The sequence below is a fragment of the Manihot esculenta genome, chromosome 3, assembly GCF_001659605.2.
Source record: "Manihot esculenta cultivar AM560-2 chromosome 3, M.esculenta_v8, whole genome shotgun sequence".
NCBI classification, from domain to species: Eukaryota; Viridiplantae; Streptophyta; class Magnoliopsida; order Malpighiales; family Euphorbiaceae; genus Manihot; species Manihot esculenta.
In genome coordinates this window covers 15,549,129-15,570,045 of record NC_035163.2, presented here as the reverse complement: position 1 = coordinate 15,570,045, position 20,917 = coordinate 15,549,129, and the positions used below count along the sequence as shown (strand labels likewise).

The 20,917-nt window shown below is 35.1% G+C and overlaps 1 protein-coding gene across 1 annotated transcript in view; it reads right to left on the bottom strand.

Moving 5' to 3' along the window:
• The window catches only part of LOC110611963 (metal tolerance protein C4), a 31,462-nt gene that overhangs the window by 2,957 nt on the left and 7,588 nt on the right, over positions 1-20,917 (bottom strand). Inside the window, exons 9-11 of the mRNA XM_043954691.1 lie at positions 12,131-12,232; positions 11,982-12,054; positions 11,673-11,740 (exon numbers count right to left, since the gene is read on the bottom strand). Of these exons, the coding sequence (XP_043810626.1) occupies positions 11,673-11,740; positions 11,982-12,054; positions 12,131-12,232 (243 nt within the window). The remainder of the gene's footprint in view (positions 1-11,672; positions 11,741-11,981; positions 12,055-12,130; positions 12,233-20,917) is intronic.

Here is a 20,917-nt window from a genome sequence, read left to right as displayed (position 1 = left end):
CTTTTTCGACATTGCTCTTTTCCGACGACCTCCCCTTTACGTCGCGCCTCTGACCACTCCAGTCCCATGGCTTTTCGCCTCTGCTTTTCTGGTGAACAGTAGTTCTTTACTTGTTTTGACAGAAAAAGAAAGATAGTTTTTTCTTCTCCTTGAAATGGCAGGCAAGAAAGTGACTAGTGTAGAAAATGTAAGGGCCTTTGATAATACTTTCATTTCATCTATTGATTTTGCTCCATGAATTATTAATTTTGGTGCAAATAGACATATGACGGGCTCCTCTAAGAGTTTCTTTAATTATCTTCCATATTTACAAAAGAATATTGTCAAAAAAGCTGATGGTTGTTTATACTTCAAATATCAAGCTATCATCTATTCTTCATATTTCTTGTTTTCCTGTTAATATTTCATTTGTTAGTGCTCTCACCAAAGCACTAAACTATAAAATTAAATTTTTTTCCTGACTATTATATTATTCAGGACCTTCAAATTGGGAAGATGATTGACAATAGTAGACTGCACGATGATGACTTATATATGTTGAAAGGGAATCTGAGTTTAAATTTATCTCAGGCTCTTTGTGGAATAAATCAAAATGTCAACCAGAAAATTATACAGTAGCATCGACGGTTAAGATACCAATCTTTCTTTGTTTTAAAGAAAATTTATCCTGATTTATTTTCCAAAACTCAATGTGGTTCTTTAGTTTGTAATACTTGTGAGTATGAATACAAGAACCTCTTATTCCTACAGTAACAATAGGAGTACAATCCCTTTTGTGACCATCCATTCCGATGTTTGAGGACTTACTCAAACAGTCTCACTATCTGGTAATCGTTGGTTTATTATTATTTTATTGATTGTTGAACTAGCATGACTTGGGTTTATTTGATAAAGGCAAAAAGTGATGTAGTTTCTTGCTTTCAATCTTTTTACAAGATGATCTGTACTCAATTTGATGCTAAAATAATGGTACAGAGTACATAAATAACCCTTTTTCTATTTATTTGGAGTCTATTGGGATACTGCATCAAATTAGTTGTCCTTACACTAGTGCCCAAAATAGTGTTGTTAAAAGAAAAAATAAGCACATGTTGGAAGTAGTTCGATCTCTCCTTTTTACCATAAACCTTTCAAAAACTTATTGGAGAGATGCAGTTTTAACCGCAACTAATCTCATTAATAAAATGTCTCTCAACGCTCTTACCTTTAAAAGCCCTTTAGAGGTATTATAAGGGAAAAATACATATACTGTTCCACTAAAGATGTTTGGATGCACGTGTTTTGGGAAGCTTGATCCGAGGGCTCTTAAATGTGTGTTTGTTGAATACTCTCCCATACACAAAGGTTATAAGTGTTATCACCTTCCATCTACAAAATACTTTGTCATGTCAATATGGATGTTACATTTAGAGAGACTGAATCTTACTTTAGTACTACCACATCACTTCTTCAGGGAATAACAATGAGAAAGAAGAGATGATTCCTAGTCCTATAAAGAAGAGATGATTCCTAGTCCTATAAAGAAGAGATGATTCCTAGTCCTATAAAGAAGAGATAATTCCTAGTCCTATAAAGAAGAGATGATTCCTAGTCCTATAACTCTAGAGCGTTTTACTCTAGAGAAGACTACTATACAAAAAAAGACTATTAGTGATCGGGAAAGTTAATTGGGCATTTGAATAAACTAGATATAAGGAGATGCTCAAAAAGAGACACAACGAAAGCAGAAAAAGTCATTGTGCAGCTTACTCAGTGTCATGAATCTTCCTTTCTCTATTTGGTGAGTTATCCCTAAACCTTGAGTCCATTGATGATCTAAATAAACCAATTACTCAAAGAAAAGAAGTTAGGTCTTGCACAAAACACTATTTCTAACTTTCTCTTTTATAATTCTCTGTCTTTGTTCTATAGAGCGTTTATCTTGTATATTTCCTCCGTGTCTATCCCATAAGATTGGAAGGAAGCTCTCAAAAATTCTAATTGAAAAAAAGCAATGATTGAAAAAAATGAAAGTCTTAGCTAAAAATGAGACGTGAGAGTTGATGTCTCTTCCACAGGGGAAAAAACTAGTTGGCTGCAAATGGTTGTTTTACTATAAAACACAAAGCAGATGGATCACTAGTTGCTAAGGGATACACTCAAACCTATGGAGTGGATTACCAGAAGACATTTGCTGAGTATTGCTATCTTGCGCCGCTAATTTTGACTAGGACCTACAGCAATTTGATGTGAAAAATGCATTTCTCCATGACTTTGAGGAGGAAGTGTATATGAAAACCCCTCCTGAATTTGTTGATAAAAAAACACAAGGAAAATTGTGCAGACTAAAAAAGGCTTTGTATGGATTAAAGTAATCACCTAGAGCTTGGTTTGATCAATTCAACAAACCTATGATTTGTTTTGGCTATCAACAGAGCAATACTGACCATACCCTATTTCTCAGACATTACAAAGGTAAAATTACTCTTTTCATAGTTTACGTTAATGAAATAGTAATGACAGGAGATAATATTAAAGAAATACTCGGCTGAAAAAGCTTTTGGTTCAGTAATTCGTAATTAAAGATCTAGGAAAAATTTAATATTTCCTGGGAATCGAGGTTGCTAGATCAAAAAAAGAAAATCTTTATTTCTTAGAGAAAATACATTCTGAATCTTTTCAAACAAACTAATATATTAGGCTGCAAACCAGCAGAACCTTCTATTGAGAACAGCCACAAGCTACAAACAGGGATTGTTGAATCAGTGGATATTGACAGATATCAGATTAGTAGGCAGACTGATTCATCTTTCACATACTTGACTAGATATAGCATATGCAGTTAGCTTAGTCAGTCAATTTATGCATGATCCTCGTGAGTCTCACATGTAATCTATTTTTCGCATTTTGCAATACTTAAGTCTTGCTCCTAGAAAAGGTCTCATATTCTCTAAACACGATCATCTCCGCATACACGCATTCACAGATGCAGATTGGACTGGATTTCTTGATGATAGGAGGTCGACTAGTGATTAATGCACACTTAGAGGAAATCTTGTCGCTTAGAGAAGTAAAAAAGCAAAGTGTTGTTACTCGATCAAGTGTTGAGGCAGAATATAGAGCGATGGTACAAGGTTGTGAACTCCTCTGGTTACAGAGATTGTTGGAGAAATTGAAACTATTGGAGAGGGACAAACTCCTCTTGTACTTTGACAACAAAGTTGCCATCAGTATAGCTCACAATCCGGTTCAACATGACCGAACGAAGCACGTAAAGATTGATCGATATTTCATTAAAGAGAAGTTAATAAATGGTTTCTTGAGATTAGATCATGTGACTTTCGATAAACAGCTAGCTGATGTGTTTACCAAAAGGCTCAACAACAAAACCTATCACACCTTGATTTCCAAGTTGCGCATGTGTGATATCCATGCACCAATTTGAAGGGGAGTGTTAACCAATATAGAAGGTTCCTAATTAGGATAATTCAGATATTTGGAATCCTAATTAGGTTTGATTATAGAGATTTTATTCTTATTGTAAATATTCCTAATTTAGATTGATTATGTGTATAAATACTCAAACCTTGTAAAGATCAATTCAATTAGAACAGAATACAAAATTCCCCCCAAAATTCTTCTGAATTTCTTTTCTTCACTAGTATTGATTGAAATGGCTTCAGATAGTAAATCTCATCTCATTGAAATTATTTCTGCCCCTACAAAAATTACTGAACATAGGTTGAAAGAGCCTAATTATTTAGAGTGGAGTCTGAAAATTAGAGTGTATTTGCAAAGTGTTGAAAAGGATGACTATTTAACGGAAGATCCCTACCCTGATAATACTAGACAAGCTTGGCTTTGGGATGATGCTCGTTTGCCTTTATAGATCATGAATTCAATCGATAGTGAGGTCGTTGGTTTAGTTGATCATTGTGAACTTGTGAAAGAACTAATGGAATATTAAAGTTTTTGTATTTTGGCAAGGGCCACATATCTCAAATATATGATGTGTGTCAATCATTTTATTGTGCTGATAAAGGGAGCAAATCACTCACAGCCCACTTCATGGAATTTAAGAAACTGTATGAAGAGTTAAATGTTCTGTTGTCTTTTAATACAAAGTAGCACACTCAAAGAGAACATATGGCAATTATGAGTTTTTTAGCTAGTTCCCTCCAGAATATGAGACTGCCAAATCTTAGGTTCTTTCCAGTCCCGAGCTTTACTCACTTCAAGAAGTCTTCAGCACATTGCTCCGAGTAGAAAATACAGCCTAAGGTTTTAGTTGTTAAAGGAGGAGGGGGTGATGTTGGGAAGAAAAATGTCCATAAGAGTGGCAATGCCGTAAAAAACAGTGATTCAAGTGATATTATTTGTTACTATTGCAAGAAACTTAGCCACATAAAGAAACATTGCAAGAAATCGATGAGCAAGAATCAAAGGACTGCAAATGTTGTTGCATCCAGCTCTTCCAATGAGAACATTGTTTCCATCTCAGTTGAAGAATATGCTTAGTATTAGAATCTGTTGAAAAGATCCACTCCAGTAGCTGTTATTGCTAAGACAAGTAAAACTTACCTTATCTCCCCCTCATAAAAATAGGTCATTGATTTTGTGTCACAAATTACATGACAGGTAATCCTCATACTTTTACTAGTTTTTTATAAAGCACCTTCTCCTGTTACCATAACTGATAGATGGGTTAATTGCTTAATCTTAGGAAAGTAAATAATTAAGTAAATTTTACTTAATTATTCCCCTCAAGTCAATGGGGGTATATATACTACTTACACAATTACATATTAGGTAAGAAAATAAATTAATTTCCTAATTATAGCCTAATCATATCTCAATCATATCACATAATCATATCTCTAATTATCACTACAAATTTAGGTTATTTACAGCAAGAACTTTAACACTCCCTCTCAAGTTGGTGCATACATGTCATATGCTCCAAGCTTGTTACAAATATACTCGATTTCGTGAACCTCGAAGAGATTTTGTGAAAACATCAGCTAGTTGATTATTCGAGTTGACAAAACTAGTAGAAATGCATCCCGACTCATTTTTTTGCCTAATAAAATGGCAATCCACCTCTATATGCTTCGTCCTTTCATGAAAAACTGGATTTGATGCAATATGAAGAGCGGCTTTATTATCACATATAAGCTTCATTTGGCCAATATCCCTATATTTCAATTCTTGAAGGAGTTGTTTCAACCAAATGAGTTCGCATGTTGCTAAAGCCATAGCTCGATATTCTGCTTCTGCACTTGATCTTGCAACCACACCCTGTTTTTTACTTTTCCAGAATATAAGATTCCCTCCAATCATAATACAATATCCTGAAGTAGATCGTCTATCTGAAAGGGAACCTGTCCAATCTACATCATAATAGCCAACAATTTGTAAGTGACCCTTGTCCTCATAGAGTAGCCTCTGTCCTGAAACTCATTTGATATATCTAAGAATGCGAATAACTGCATCCCAGTGACTACGGCATGGGGTTTGAAGAAATTGACTAACCATACTTACAGCAAAAGAGATATCTGATCGAGTGATAGTGAGATAATTGAGCTTGCCAACTAATATTCTGTATCTAGCAAGATCTTTAAGTGGCTCCCCTGTTCAGGAAAGCTTGATATTTGGATCCATGGGAGTATCCACATGTCTACAGTCTAATATATCCAAAACATATTTCCGTTGAGAAATCGCAATACCTGTTTTAGACTGTGCCACTTCAATCCCCAAGAAATACTTCAATTTCCCACTGTGCCACTTCAATCCCCAAGAAATATTTCAATTTCCCCAAATCTTTTGTTTGGAAATGACTGAACAAATGTTGCTTAGACTGAGTGATTCCATCATGATCACTCAATATCATCAACATAGACCACCGAATAGATGCATCTATCACCATTATGATGAAAAAATATAGAATGATCAGAATTACTCCGAGACATTCCAAACTATTGAACTACAGTGCTGAATCATCCAAACCATGCTCTTGAAGACCGTTTTAGTCCATACAAAGAGCACCGAAGATGGCACACTAAGTCTAACTCCCCTGCGCAATAAATCCTGAAGGTTGCTCCATGTAAACTTCTTCGACGAGCTCTCCATGAAGAAAAGCATTTTTAATGTCCAGTTGATGAAGGTTCCAGTGATTAATTACAGCCAATGAGATAAGGAGGCGAATAGAAGCTATCTTGGCTACTGGAGAGAAAGTATCACTGTAATCAAGTCCAAAGATCTGTGTGTAACCTTTAGCTACAAGGCGAGCTTTAAGGTGGTCAATTTTGCCATCAGGTCCCACCTTAATTGCGTAAACCCATTGGCAACCAACAGTAGATTTGCCAGGCAGTAAAGATACCAGTTCCCAAGTTCCATTGTTATGAAGAGCAGTCATTTCCTCAACCATAGCATTACACCAACCAGGATGATCCAATGTTTCTCTAACTTTCTTGGGTATAGAGACAGCAGACACAACAGAAATAAAAGTATAATAAGGAGACAAAAAATGGTAACTTACAAAATTATAAATGGGATGAGGATTTCGAGAAGAGCGAATACCTTTTCGAAGAGCAAGAGGAGGAGTAGTTGTTGCTGCTGAAGGCATGACCGAAGTAGATGAAGATGGAACGGGAGGTGAGTCATTGAAAGTACCTGCATTAGGGAGAGAAATGTCATTGTTATTAGTAGATGGGTGAGGCCGACGTGTGTAGACCTGAAGAGGTGGCATAAAGGTGGGAAATGACACACTTGAGGCAAAGGAGAGATAAGAGTCAGAGGTATAGGCAAAACTTTAGGAACAAAGGTTTTATGTGCTAGACTCAAAGAAAAGTAAGGAGAGGTTTAAAAAAAGTGACATATGCAGACACAAAAATATCTGTTAGTAGTAGAATTATAGCATTTGTAATCTTTTTCGAGCTGTGAATAGCCGAGAAAGACACATTTAACCGATTTGGACTGGAGTTTATCTTTGCCAAGAGTATGATCATGAACAAAGCATATACACCCGAAAACACGCAGAGACAACTGGGTGGAATTCTAGTCAGGAAATAGAACAAAATGAGGACTTTGATGGTGCAAAACAGATGAAGGCATTCTGTTAATCAAGTAAGGGACAGTAAGGACAGCTTCCCTCCAAAAACGCAACGGAACATTGTGATGTATAAGTAAAGAGCGGGCTGTTTCAATCAAATGCCGATTTTTTCACTCGGCAATCCCATTTTGTTCTGGAGTATGAGAACAAGAAGTCTGGTGAAGAATAATACCCTGAGTAGATAAGAAATGAGTGAATGAGAAAGACAAATATTCTCTTGCATTATCATTTCGCAATACCTTAATGTGAACACCACATTGATTATAGATTTCAGCATAAAATTTTTGAAAAATAGAGAACAACTCAAAACGATTCTTCATCAAAAAAAGCCAAGTGCAACGAGATTAGTCATCAATAAAAGTAACAAAATATTAAAATCCCAGAATTGTACTAACCCGACTTGAACCCCAAATATCTGAATGAACAATGTCAAACATAGAAGTGGCCCTATTATTGACCCGCTTGGGAAAAGAAGCTTGAGTTTGGTTCCCAAGTTGACAAGACTCACATTCTAAAGAAGGCAAGGAAGAGAGATTAGGAACCCGTTTTTGTAACTTGTTCAGATTTGCGTGTCCCCAATGACTATGAATGAGTTCAGCAGAAGTGGTAGGCACAAAAGCACTTGGAGGGTTAGACGTGGAAAAATAATATAATCCGTGTGACTCATATCCTGCTCCGATCATCTTTCCAGTACTTTGGTCCTGCACAACCACAGATTCAACAGTAAAGATGACTGAACAGTGAAGATCTCTAGTCAATTTGCTAACAGAGATTAGGTTGTATGGACATTCAGGGGTGAATAAAACATTAGTCAAGGGGAGAGAAGGAAGGAGATATAAGTCACTTATCCCTTTAACTTGAGTTTGTGTACCATTAGCTAATATGACTTTAGATGGTGTAAAAGGTGAAACAAGAGCAGAGAAAAGATTGGAATTACCAGAAATATGATCAGAAGCACCAGAGTCGAGGATCCATGAACTAATAGGTAAAGACTTGATTAGATAAGCAAAAGAGTCACTACAATGAGCAATGTTTGGAGAAGAATGTTGCTGAGTAGCTCGGAAATGTAGATATTCTCTGTACTCTGCTTCATTTAGAGTGAATGAATTCGGTTTGGAACGTGAGTCTACTCTATTTGATTGGGTCATGTGAACTGTATTTCGAGTTATATGCTTCTGAGACACGTTGAGAGAGAGAGTTTGAAGAAAGGAACCTGCTTCAGGACGTGACCAACAGTCCCAAAGGTAGTGAACAGTAAATCCGACGTTTTTGTTCACAAGGGGCATGTGAAGATGGGCTGGGCAGTTGACCGGACCCATTGGGCTAGAGTCGTTGGCGCCAGGCGATGCTGGAGGAAGAGTCGCCGGCGTGAAACGGTCGCCGAAGGACGATTCACGCGCCAACGCGTGTACCGGAGGTAGATTGCTTTGGGCGGCGCATGGGACCAGTTTCGGCAGAGGTGCTTCACCGGGCGGCCGATCAGAAGCCAGCGAGGAGGATGGGCTAGGTGGTAAGACCAACTGATTTCCAAAAATTCTCCAAAGTAAGGTGGCAGATCTGCCACTCACAGGTGAACCAAGTTTCTTGGCTCTAATACCATGAAACCAATGATGAAAAGAAAGAAGAAGAAAGCAGAAGCTTTGAGAAAAATACTTAATTATTCCCCTCAAGTCAATTGGGGTATATATACTATTTACAAGAGTACATATTAGATAAGAAAATAAATTAATTCTCTAATTATAACATAATCATGTCCCAATCATATCACATAACTATATCCTTAAATATCACTACAAATCTAGGCTATTTACAAAAAGAATCTCAAAAGGCTCTATTTAAAAACCAACATTGCAAACCAAACTAAATTCATTCAGTTCTCTTTATTTTCAGTTTGCAATACACTTGAAATTGGTATTCCAATTTTGGTTTGGTTCGGAATCAGTTGAAATCGAATGCTCTGTCGTAGACTAAGGGACGACACGGGATCACGTGGTAGCTTGGGTTTGCAAAAGGGGTATGACGGGAGACCAAATAAAATGAGAGAAGGCAAGAATCTGGGAGGTTCATAAAGCAGGTTTGCAAGTACTGCCTATGAGTAGCGATCCCAGGAAAATTTAGGGTTCTTTTGAGGAAATCTAATAGAGAAAGCAAGTGAAATAGTGAAGAGAGAAAAAAAGGATCTATTTGATATAATCCATTTCAGTTTTGAATAACATATAATTTCTCCTCGATCATTTAACTACATTCTACTTCTTCCTCTCTTCCTTTCTCCCTCAATCGACCTCCCTCCTTATTTTTTTCCACCTTTTTCTTTCTGATTCTCCAAAAAAATTTTGATACTACTAAATTAAGCCTCCTAAAGCCCTCCTGAGAAGCATCATTGATCTTGGATGAACTTGGGATCAAACAGAATTACACCCAAGGTTCAGCTGTATCAATCAATCCAAGATAGAATAGCTAGAAAATTATATCTTCTAAAGTAACAATACACCCATACTCAACTCAACTGAACTCCTTAAAGTAATTCCCAAACTAACTGGATCAGCTATATGACAAGGTCTTGGACATGTTGAGACTGATCAAAACAAGGAAATTCAAGTATTAGTCTTAGGATGTGTTAGTTTTGAGGCAAAAGAATTGGGGGCTTAACGATTATAGAAACATACAAGGGTGTAAACTTTAAGGGAGTAGAAAAAGAGAACAGAAGGTTGTAACTAGGGGAGAGCATTTTTCGGTTTAAACCGAAAAACCGAACCGAACCGATTAATTTCGGTTTTTCAGTTCGGTTAATCGGATTGATCGGTTTGTTTCGGTTAGTATATTTAAAATTATTCGGTTTTCGGTTCGGTTCGGTTTAAACGTGTTAAATAACCGATCAAACCGAAAAACCGATTTAGTTGATGCCCGAGCCGTCCCCTGAGCCTGGCTTATCTTACCCAACCCAACCCAGCACCCCAACCCAGAATGTAATGAAGTCCATCCCTTTCGCAGAAACCCTCATTCTCCTCCAAGAAACCCTCCATCCCGTTCTGGCGTTCTCCAACATTCTCCTCCAAGAAACCCTCCATCCGTTCTGGCGTTCTCCAACATTCTCCTCCAATCTCCCGATTCCCCCCCCCCCCCGAACCCCTATTCTCCCAAATCCCGATTCGTCCCCCTGACCTCTCCACACTCTCATAGTCGAATCCGAATCCCTAACAAATCAATCATCAAATCCCATTAATCTCTCTCTCTTTCACATCGATCGTCAATCTTTTTCTCGTCGACCGCCGACCGTCGACCATCAACCTCTTTCCCGTCGATTTGCTGAGTTTCGCCGCCGACCATGGACTGATCTCTTGAGAGCAGAGGTACTACCGCTTTTGGCAATTTGTGTTACTTTTAATATTTGTTTGTCTTGGGTTGGGTATAGGTTTCTGGTATGGGTTCATGTATATTTGGGAAGGAAATTAATTCCAGGCATTTGCCTCAACCAATTATGCAGCATGTTTACTGTTGATATTCGTCCAGAGGTGAATAGTTGATCTTTTGAAATTATAGTTTTTGCTTCTTGAATTATGTTTAATTTATATCATCAGTTAAGCCACAAGATTATGAGGAACGGAGGTGTTTGGGAAGCTAGAAACAGAGGGAAAGTGAGGAACGAAAGAGGGAAAAAAAAAAAAAAAAAGCAAAGTGAGGAACGAAAGGCGCAGCTGCAACTCCGCTATTTCGACAGATTTCGGTTTATTAAATTATTTTGTTGAAATTAGAAATAAAAAATTAAAAAAAAATACAAATTTCGGTTTAAACCGAACCGAACCGATTTTTATCGGTTCGATTCGGTTCGGTTATACCTTCATAATCGGTTTATTCGGTTTTATAAATTTTAACAAATCGGTTTTCGGTTTTATCGGTTCGGTTCGGTTCGGAACCGAACCGACCGATTGCACAGCCCTAGTTGTAACTTCCACTAGGATGGGATTAGGAATCCCAAACTAAGAAAATTCTCAACCAATATTATATATGGAAGCAAACATCTTTGTCAATATTCTCAAGGATAATAAAATCTGAAAATAAAAATTTTACAAGAAAATTTGAATTACCTAATGAAGAGTTATATCAAAATCCGGTTTACCTTGACTGCATCAACTGGATTCAATAATTTTAGGTTACATTGACTATCTGATTCCAATGATATTGATGGGCTAATGTGGCAGAGTGAAAATTTCAAACCGAAGTTAACCAAGAAAATTTATATTGGACTTGCAATTGTAATGCCGGAATTTTCCTTTTCCTTTCTTTTTTTTTTCCGGGGGGGGGGGGGGGGGGGGGGGGGGGGGGGGGGGGGTGGGCGGCTTAAAATTAGTAATTTATAGAACAAAAATGAATGAAAACCCAATAAAAGAAAGAAAGCCAGTGGACTCAGCAAACTTTTTCAATTCTGAAGAAATGCATTATAAACGAAACATGTAAGGATCAAGTTTCCAAAAGGTTGCACACAAATCTGCTTACTATAAACAGGGCAGATTGTAAGGTACTTCCTAAGTTAAAAAAGTAACCTTGAGAAAGATTCTTGATAACAAAAAGTTAGAATATTAACCTGTCTGGCCCACTCCACACGTCCAGTCCTATTTAGATAATTTTGCACCACCACCACTCCATTAAAGTCTGTTACATATAAACAGACAAATTAAATCATATTGATATCCCAGTAATGCTCAAGCAATAAATGGACCAAAATTTACATTACAGCCCAATGGTCAAAAGAAAAAAAGAAAGACTATGCTGTCATCTCTATAACATATAAACAACGCCTTCAACAATAATAGGTTAAATTGATAGCATATAGAGATCAACATTCAGCAGCTTACACTGAGATGGAATAACACTGGAAAGAGCATGAGAATACCTATTTCTGCTTTAAATCTAAAGAATCCAGGTCCAATCACCTCACTTTTGCAATCATATAAAGAATCTACAACCTACAAAGAGATACAAATCAAACTTCCGAAGGGGAAATAACCAAATTATGGAAGCAAGACTACGTAACTATTATACCGGGTCATTTTTCAGAAAATGAAGAACCTTCTCCATATCATGGTCATCCATTGCTCTACCAATCAGAGCATGTCGATTCCTCTGGATCAGAAATATAGCCACCTGCAGATGATTTGATTAGATTTGCATTCTTAAAACAAGCCAACTTTGTAAGCTTCCTGCTGTGAGTTCAACATGTATTCAGTCATCAAATTATATAGGCAAATTAACTATTTAATCCTTGTGATTTAGCGAAATTAACTACCTAGTCCCTCTATTTTCAAGAAATACTACATTAGTCTCCGTTCTTCAAAACCGTTAACTATTTTGTCGTTTCGTCTATGTAAGCCGTTAGCGATGTGTAAAATGACTAAAATACCCTTATTTCTAGTTAGTACTTTACAAATATATTTCTAATATTAAATTTTATATAAAATATACTTAATGTTATATTATAAAAGAAAATAATGAGTACTGTAAAAAAATATAACAATTATTTATCAGTAAATATGTCACTAGTACTGTCTAATTCCAGTGCTATAAAATTAATATATAAAAATTAATCAAATATTTTTTATTACAAAAAATTATATTATAAATATTTAGTCTCTATGATTTCTGTGGAATTTAAATTTTGAACTGTATATCATCGATTTCTTATGCAATTTTGGTGTCAAAAGAGAGCTGACGATGGAGAGAAAAGGAAAAAATTTCAACTAATAAGGGGAACTATAAAAAAACATTTAACTATTTATCAGTAAATATAATATTGGTACTATCTAATTCTAAAACTACAAAACTAATATATAAAAAAAATAAAATATTATTTATTATAAAAAATTATATTATTAATTAACTTTTGGGAAATAGGGGTTGGGGAGCAAAGAGAACACAACCTCTTCATGTGAAATAGGGGTTGGGGAGCAAAGAGAACACAACCTCATCATTTTAGTTTATAGTATAATTTTTAATAATAAATAATATTTTCTTTTTATATATTAGTTTTATAGTTCTAAAATTAGATAGTATCAGTAACATGTTTATTGATAAACAATTAAATATTTTTTTATAGTACCCTTATTAGTTGAAATATGTCTCTCTCCATCATCAGCATTCTTTTCACACTGTTACTACAAAATGAATCGACAATTTACAGCTAGAAATTTAAATTGCATGAAAATCACAAGAAAATATTTATTACCTAATTTTTTATAATAAATAATATATACTTTTACATATTAGTTTTGTACTACTAAAATTATATAGTACCAGTAATATATTTACTAATAAACAATTGTCATACTTAGTACTCCTTATTTTTATAATATAACATTAAATATTTATTTTAAAAAACCAAATATACTAAAATTTATATTTTTATAATATAATATTAAATATTTTTATAGGAAAAATTATTTTTTCGTCCTTGAGGTATAGCACAATTAACAGATTTGCCCCTCTATTTTTGGATCTAACACTTTAGTCCCTAAAATTTAATTCTATCAAAATCCAAAACCCCTCCGTCAACTAATTCTGTTAAGTCAATGATCTAAGTATGGCTGAAAAGAAAGAGATGAAAATATTATTCCAAAAATACCCTTATCAATGATAAAAATTACTTCTAGCCTACAAATTTCCAAATTTCCTTTATCATTTTCCCACATCCTCTTTACTATTCATGTCTAACCATCACCCAAAGCAACAACATTTGTATCTCAAAAAACCATTTTGTAGTAATTGAGGATGGAGGAGCGACAATCAGTGTGAGTCCGCCAGCGACACAAGCAGCGAGCAACACGAGCGGCCAACGACAAAAGCAACGAGCAATGCAAGCGAGCAATGACACATGCGACTAGTAACATGAGTTGCCGGTGATGCGAGCAACACCCAATGAGCAACGCGAGCAACAGATGACGCGAGCGATAAGCAACACGATCATCCAAAAACACGAGCACCGATTGATGCAATTGGGAGGCACAGCAAGTGGCAAGTGAGGGGAACAAAAAGCGACTTGAGCTACAAGCGATGGGAGCAACCAATGAAGAGCAATGCAAGGGATGGGCAACAACAAGCATCAAGTAACGGCGACCGGTGATTGACAACGAGCAGCAGGCTTTCAGATAAGCAACCTTGTTATGATTTTTTTTATTTTTAATAATTTGCATTTTATCTATTTTGGTTTTTGTTAGATTTGTTAATTTTTTTTTAGATCTATTGAGTTTGAATCTTGAATGTATTGAAAATTTTATTTTTTGTGAGAATTGAGTTTGAAATTTTAATTTTTTTCTTTGATTTTTAAATGGACTTTTGTTGTTTTGATTTTTTGAGAGGGTGACCTATAATTTTGACAAAATTGAACTTCAAGGACTTAACGTCGAGTTCTAAAAGTGGCAGTTCAGTCATTTCTCTTTTCACTAATGACATTCTTTATGAATGGACCTTAAATTTTGAAGAAATTAAACTTCAGGAACTAAAGTGTTAAATTCCAAAAATAGAGAGACAAATTCGTTAATCATACTATATCTCATGGATGAAAAAGTAATTTTTCCTATTTTATATAATATTTATTGTTAATATAAAAATATTTTTAATATTATATTATATATTTTAATAAAAATGTATTTTATTTTATATATTATAAAATATATTTAATTATATTATTAATTTTTTAATTTTTTAAAATAATTAAAAAGCATGCCGAGTGGCAGGCCTTTTAATAATTTTTTTAATTTTTTGAAAAAATTTAAAAAAAATGGCAGTCTCTGCCAACAGTCTGCCTCGCAATTTGTTGTTTCTTAAAAAATAAAAAAATAAAAGAATCCATGCTGCCTATCAGACTGGCAGCAGGTGGTCTTCTCTCTCTTCTCCAACCCTATTTCACAAATATTTTTTTTCTCTCCCCTTTCCCACAATTTTTTTTTTAATACCCAATTCATAAAAACCCCTAGTTTCACCAAGCCGTAAGAACTAAATAGTATTCTCCCAATTATAAACAAAGTTCTGCACCACATCAATGCTTATGCAATTGAGTTCTTTCCCCATTCAAATTCCAAAACAGAAACAAATTATGTTGACAGCAAACTTAGAGTGAAGTTCTTGTGAAGATCAATCTTTCTTTTCTCATGTTCATTTCAAATTTTTGCTATAATAACAATTTTACCTGAATTAACAACTAAAATAAAAAGAAAATAAGTCATTAAATGGGGAAAGGTGAAGCAAAATGAAAGGCATAATCACACTCCATTGCCTAATTATACAGCCACAACCACAGTTCTCTTTGAAACAAAAAGAAAAAATCAAATGCTGGATATAAAAAGCAATGAGATCCTAATTAGGCACAAGAAAAAGGGAATAAACAGCTAATACACCCTGTTAAACGTCACAAGTATGCTATTCAACTTAGCATGTCTTGATTTTCAACCTTCAATATCTCATCAATGGTCATTGGTCTAAAGGAGTTTTGTTTTATTTATTTATTTATTTATTTATTTATTTATTTGTCTTCTTATTCTTATAGATATCAAAAGTTAATGAAACAAAACTCAATGGCTTTTGGTGGTGGTAGAAATAAAGATGATAATAGTAAATGAGGCTAAGAACAGAGAAACATTCAATCCTTAGGCTGAGCCTAAGTCAACAATCTAGGGACCAGTAACTATGGAAGCAAATATGTACACAAGATTTATGAATGACCTAAACTTCAAATCTGATGCCAATGAAATTCTCTAATTACCACACCACATATGTCATTATCACACAAAATGCACTAAAAGCAAACAAAAATCACAAAATGGAGTAAAAAATATATCCTCATTGTCCAGCGGAAAGGAGTAAGCCATGACCATAATTCTCTTCCTTTTTCTTACCAAGATTTCCTATGCAGGTTCACATGCGATTGCTTAAGTAATACAATATCACACAAGAACTCATGCTATCTGAAAATTGATTCACTATTTGGCCAAGGAATGGAGGTTATAGCTGTGGAAACATGAAGAAGGAAGGATACTTTGGTTGATAATATTCCTAGCAAGTATCTATTTTATAAGAATCATGCTTGATTAGCCCTTGTTTGAAATGGCTAATTTTGAAAGAATTCAAATGGAATAAATTCTTTTTTTCTAAATTTTTGTGTTTGGCAAAACTAATAACGTAAGAATTCAATTCTATTGAATTTTTGTGAGAATTGATTTTGAATTAAAAGTAAATTTTACCAAAATTGTTAAAATTTTGCAATAAATTATTTCACTTGAGCCCATTTATAAAAAATTACTTAATTAACACTTGAGAACTCTTTTTTTTCTTTTCCTTTTATTCTTTTTTTGTTTGTTTTAGTTTTAAATTTACTTCTTAATTTTAAATAATAAGTGCTCTTTAAAAAAAATTAGTTAGTTTATGTTGAATCCCACGTCGGTTGTGCAAAGGGGTAATGTGCCTCTTATATGGGTCACAGGCACTCTTCCCCTTGAGCTAGCTTTTGAGGTAAGTTAGATTTGACCCAAATTTAACATGGTATCAAAGCCTCCCCATCCGATGTTGGGCCTCCCATAAACATGTAACGCACCAGTAAAAATTCTGGGCGTGAGGAGGTGTGTTGAATCTCACATCGGTTGTGGAAAGGGGTAATGTGCCCCTTATATGGGCCATAGGCGCTCCTCCCCTTGAGCTAGCTTTTGGAGTGAATTAGGCTTGTCCCAAATTTAACAGTTTAATATTATTAATATATCTAATGTATTTACAATTAATCTTAAGAAATTTATTATACTTGTTTTATTAATTTTTGAAAAGAAAGAGCTCATCTTATTTTTTAATTTTTAATGGTAAACAATTATATAAAGTTCATATTTTAAATATTGTGAGAATATTAATAATGATTTTTAAAAAAAATCAATGTGATAAAAATGATTGTTATTTATAAGAATAAAAATTTGTGTTTAGTTTAAAAATAATTAGAATGATAAATAAATTAGATCAATTTGAATTTATTATTAATTTATTTAAAATAAAGCAAAAGGCTCATTTTAACTCTTTAACTTTAGCAAATAGTCAATTAAGTCCTTAAAGTATTTTTGGATCAATTAAACCCTTCAACTTTCAAATTTGGCCTTATAACTCTAAATTTAACTGTCTTAACTAACATAGTTAAATAAATTAGTAAAGTAAGTTTTTAATGAATAAAATATTAATTTTATATTTAAATAATTAAAATAAAAAAGAAAATAAATACCCAAAATCTAAAAATAAACCCATTTCATTTTATCTCCATCTCTATCTCCATCTTCTTCACTAACATCCCAAAATCCCTAACAGTCTCATCTCTGCTATTATCATTCACTTACCCTCCAAAACACACAACTTTCTCTCATTCGAAGGAAAGAGTGAAGTGTTCTCCCATTAAAAGCACAAGCAGTAACTCAAGTGGAAGCCATGCATGAAAAAAAAACCCAGATGAGCTGCAAATCCTTTTGAAGCATTACTGAAGCAAAACTGACTTTTCAAGTCTTGTAGAGACAATAATAAACACAAACAAGCCTCCTCACACATGATTCATTATATCATTCTTGGTTTTGTTGTATTGGCTTTAATTTTGTTTTTGCTATGGAGGTTTGGTTTCAATACATCATTCTTGATTTTATTGTTGGTTTTAATCTTTGTGTTTGTTATGGAGATTTGTTCTTGTTTTCGCTACTGAGGTCTTGATTTTCATGAGTAGTTGCTAAAGTCTTGGTTTTCAATTTTACAGAATGAAGCTTTAAAGATGAATATGAATGGTGTTATTGATTTTCAATATGAAAAATTTTAATAATATTTTAAAGATAAATATATAACAAAGTTAGCCATCTATGCAAGTCATTTTATTTATTTGGACTTAATTTGATTAAAATTATGATACGTAGGATTAATTAGGCCAAAGTTGAATGTTGAAGGGTTTGATTGGCTCCAAAAAAACTTTAAGGACTTAATTGACTATTTACTAATAGTTAAAGGGCTAAAATGAGCCTTTTGCCTCAAAATAAAAGAGTTCAATTGAATTTTATTTCATTTAAATTGATTCCAAACAAATGAATTCTTTTATGAATAGAAATGAATTGAATTCTATAATATAACTTAATTCTTGCAAGAAATGCATGCCAAACAAAGGCTTACTGAAAAAGTAGGTAAAAGAGCAATAAGAGGTAATCAAGCTTTATGTACAGATTGCAAAATAATACCAGCAAAAGGCACTCATTGCTAAACATAGTTGTCGGTTTTGGATGATAATGTTAGAAGGGCAAAGACTCAAAGAACTACACATACAAGCACAATGTGGAAGAAATTAAAAGGAAAAAGAAAAAAGGGGCACATTTAATGTAGCATGGACTTCTAACACAGGCAAATAATATATAGATGAATATTGCAACTACGAAAAGAAAGGTGCATTTGGGAGTACTAGGTGAATCAAAAGACAATATATCACACTGAGGTTGTTTGATTTAAGTCTAGACATTTCTTTTCCCAAAATCTACCAGTTTGTTGAAAGTTTCTCCCCATCTTGGATACCAAGCTTTTCATAAGTTTTGTCTTGCTTATTACCTTTTCTCGTTCCTTTCACCTAGCTTATATTGTTCATTTGCATTTCCATTCTTGCATTTAAGCAGCCTCTTTTATCACTCTATTTTTCCCTTGTTGGGTGGTGAAGGAACAACACATTCCAAAGATCAGCATGGAAAAATGAGAGAGGATATACTCAGTAAGGAATTAATGCATTAATAAGAAAGTGGAAGTTGCACGCATCAAGAAAAAGTTGAGATAAGGGAAAACGAGATGGTTTGAGTTGCATTATAAACCAACAAATACAACAATACACGACATTCAGCACATTGCGGTGGTAGGACATAAGATGCAAAGAACTGGATTAAGATGATATCATTGCAAGCAGTAAGATCGCAGATCTAGATCTCCATAAAGATGTCTTTCTCAAAATATAAACTTAAAACAGACAACAATAAGGAAATAAATCCATATAGCCATCTCTAAGTACTTGGGATTGAAACAGAGTTCAGTAGAGTTGAGTATTTGAGTAGGGGTGAGCACTATTCGGTTTAAACCGAAATAACCGACCGAACCGAACCGAACTAAAAATTTGGTTCGGTTTTATTTTTAATTCGGTTCGGTTCGGTTTTAATTTTTTGAAAAATCGGTGATTTCGGTTCGGTTCGGTTTTAGATTCAAAAATTTCGATTAGACCGAACCAAACCGAAATCACTAAACTACGTCGTTTTGAAATGTACCCTTATGAATTAGCAACGCTGACTCCTCACCTCACTGTGCTCTCTGGTCTCTCTCTCCACACAATCGACGCCGCTGACTCCTCACCTCATTGTGCCGGCGTCGGTCGTCACTCTCCACGGAATCGTCGGCCATCGCTCTCCAGTCTATCGGCTCTCCGCACCGTCTTCCTCGGTCCTTGGTCCTCGGCGTCCCTCGTCCCTCGTCCCTCGTCCCTCGGCGTCCCTCGTCCCTCGTCCCTCGGCGTCCCTCGTCCCTCGTCCCTCGTCCCTCGTCCCTCGTCCCTCGTCCCTCGTCCCTCGTCCCTCGTCCCTCGTCCCTCGTCCCTCGTCCCTCGTCCCTCGTCCCTCGTCGTCCCTCGTCCCCCGGCGTCCCTCGTCCCCCGGCGTCCCTCCTCGTCCCTCAGTATTTTATTGATTTTTTATTTGTAAAAATTAAAATTAAAATATTTTAATTGGATTTTAGAATGAATGTGAAAAAAAAAGGTTTAAAAATCGAATCGAACCGATCGAACCGACCGAACCGAACCAAATCGGTTCGGTTCGATTCGGTTATTCCTCTTATTCGGTTCGGTTCGGTTTATGTAAAATTCTATAATTCGGTTTTCGGTTATTTCGGTTCGGTTCGATTTTGAACCGAACCGACCGAATGCTCACCCCTATATTTGAGGACAGTCTAGAATCTGTTGGCACATATAATTTCAATTATTTGAACTGTTGTAGGAAATAAATATGTTGATATAGGAAGTAAATATTAATAGATTTGTTAGTTACTTAACCTTAAGGATTGCATTATCATAGGCTTGACAAAAAGATTCCCTTCCCTTATAGAACTTTTCATGTATAAATATGTTGTAATCTCTACTGTAATAGACATAAGAAATATTACTCTTCTGCATGGTATTAGAGCCTTCTATACAAAAGATTTGAAGTTTTTTTTCTGTTCTATTTGGAGTCTTGGGAATTTGTCCTGTTCTTTTGGATCACCAATATAGGGTGAGAACCACCCACCTAATAAGGACGCCGGAGAGCTGGTGATGTTGCCCTGAAGAGCCGACGATTGTCCACCATGATCTATTTATGACACACAGGGAAGGAAGATGACCTCTTGGTATACATTATTTGCTCTTTATCTCATCCTCATAATCTTTATGCACATACTTATGTGCCAAGTCACCTCCATTTTTCATGTTTATTCCAGACGCCTAGAGGACTCTGTATTAGCTCCGCTACCAGCTTCTTCATCGGCGGATCTTGCCCCCACCGATCCTTCATCATCTTACTTGGATCTGCCCATTGCCCTATGCAAAGGTAGACGTACTTGCACTCATCTTATTTCGTCTTTTGTCTCTTATAGTCAATTATCCTCTACTTCTCGTTGTTTTGTCACTGCTTTAGATTTTATTTCAGTATTCAAAACTGTTCTTGAGGCTTTATCTCATTTTGATTGGCGTGCTGCGATGGAAGAAGAAATTATAGCCTTAGACACTAATGGTACTTGAGAGTTAGTGTCCTTGCCCCTGGAAAGCGGGCTATTGGGTGT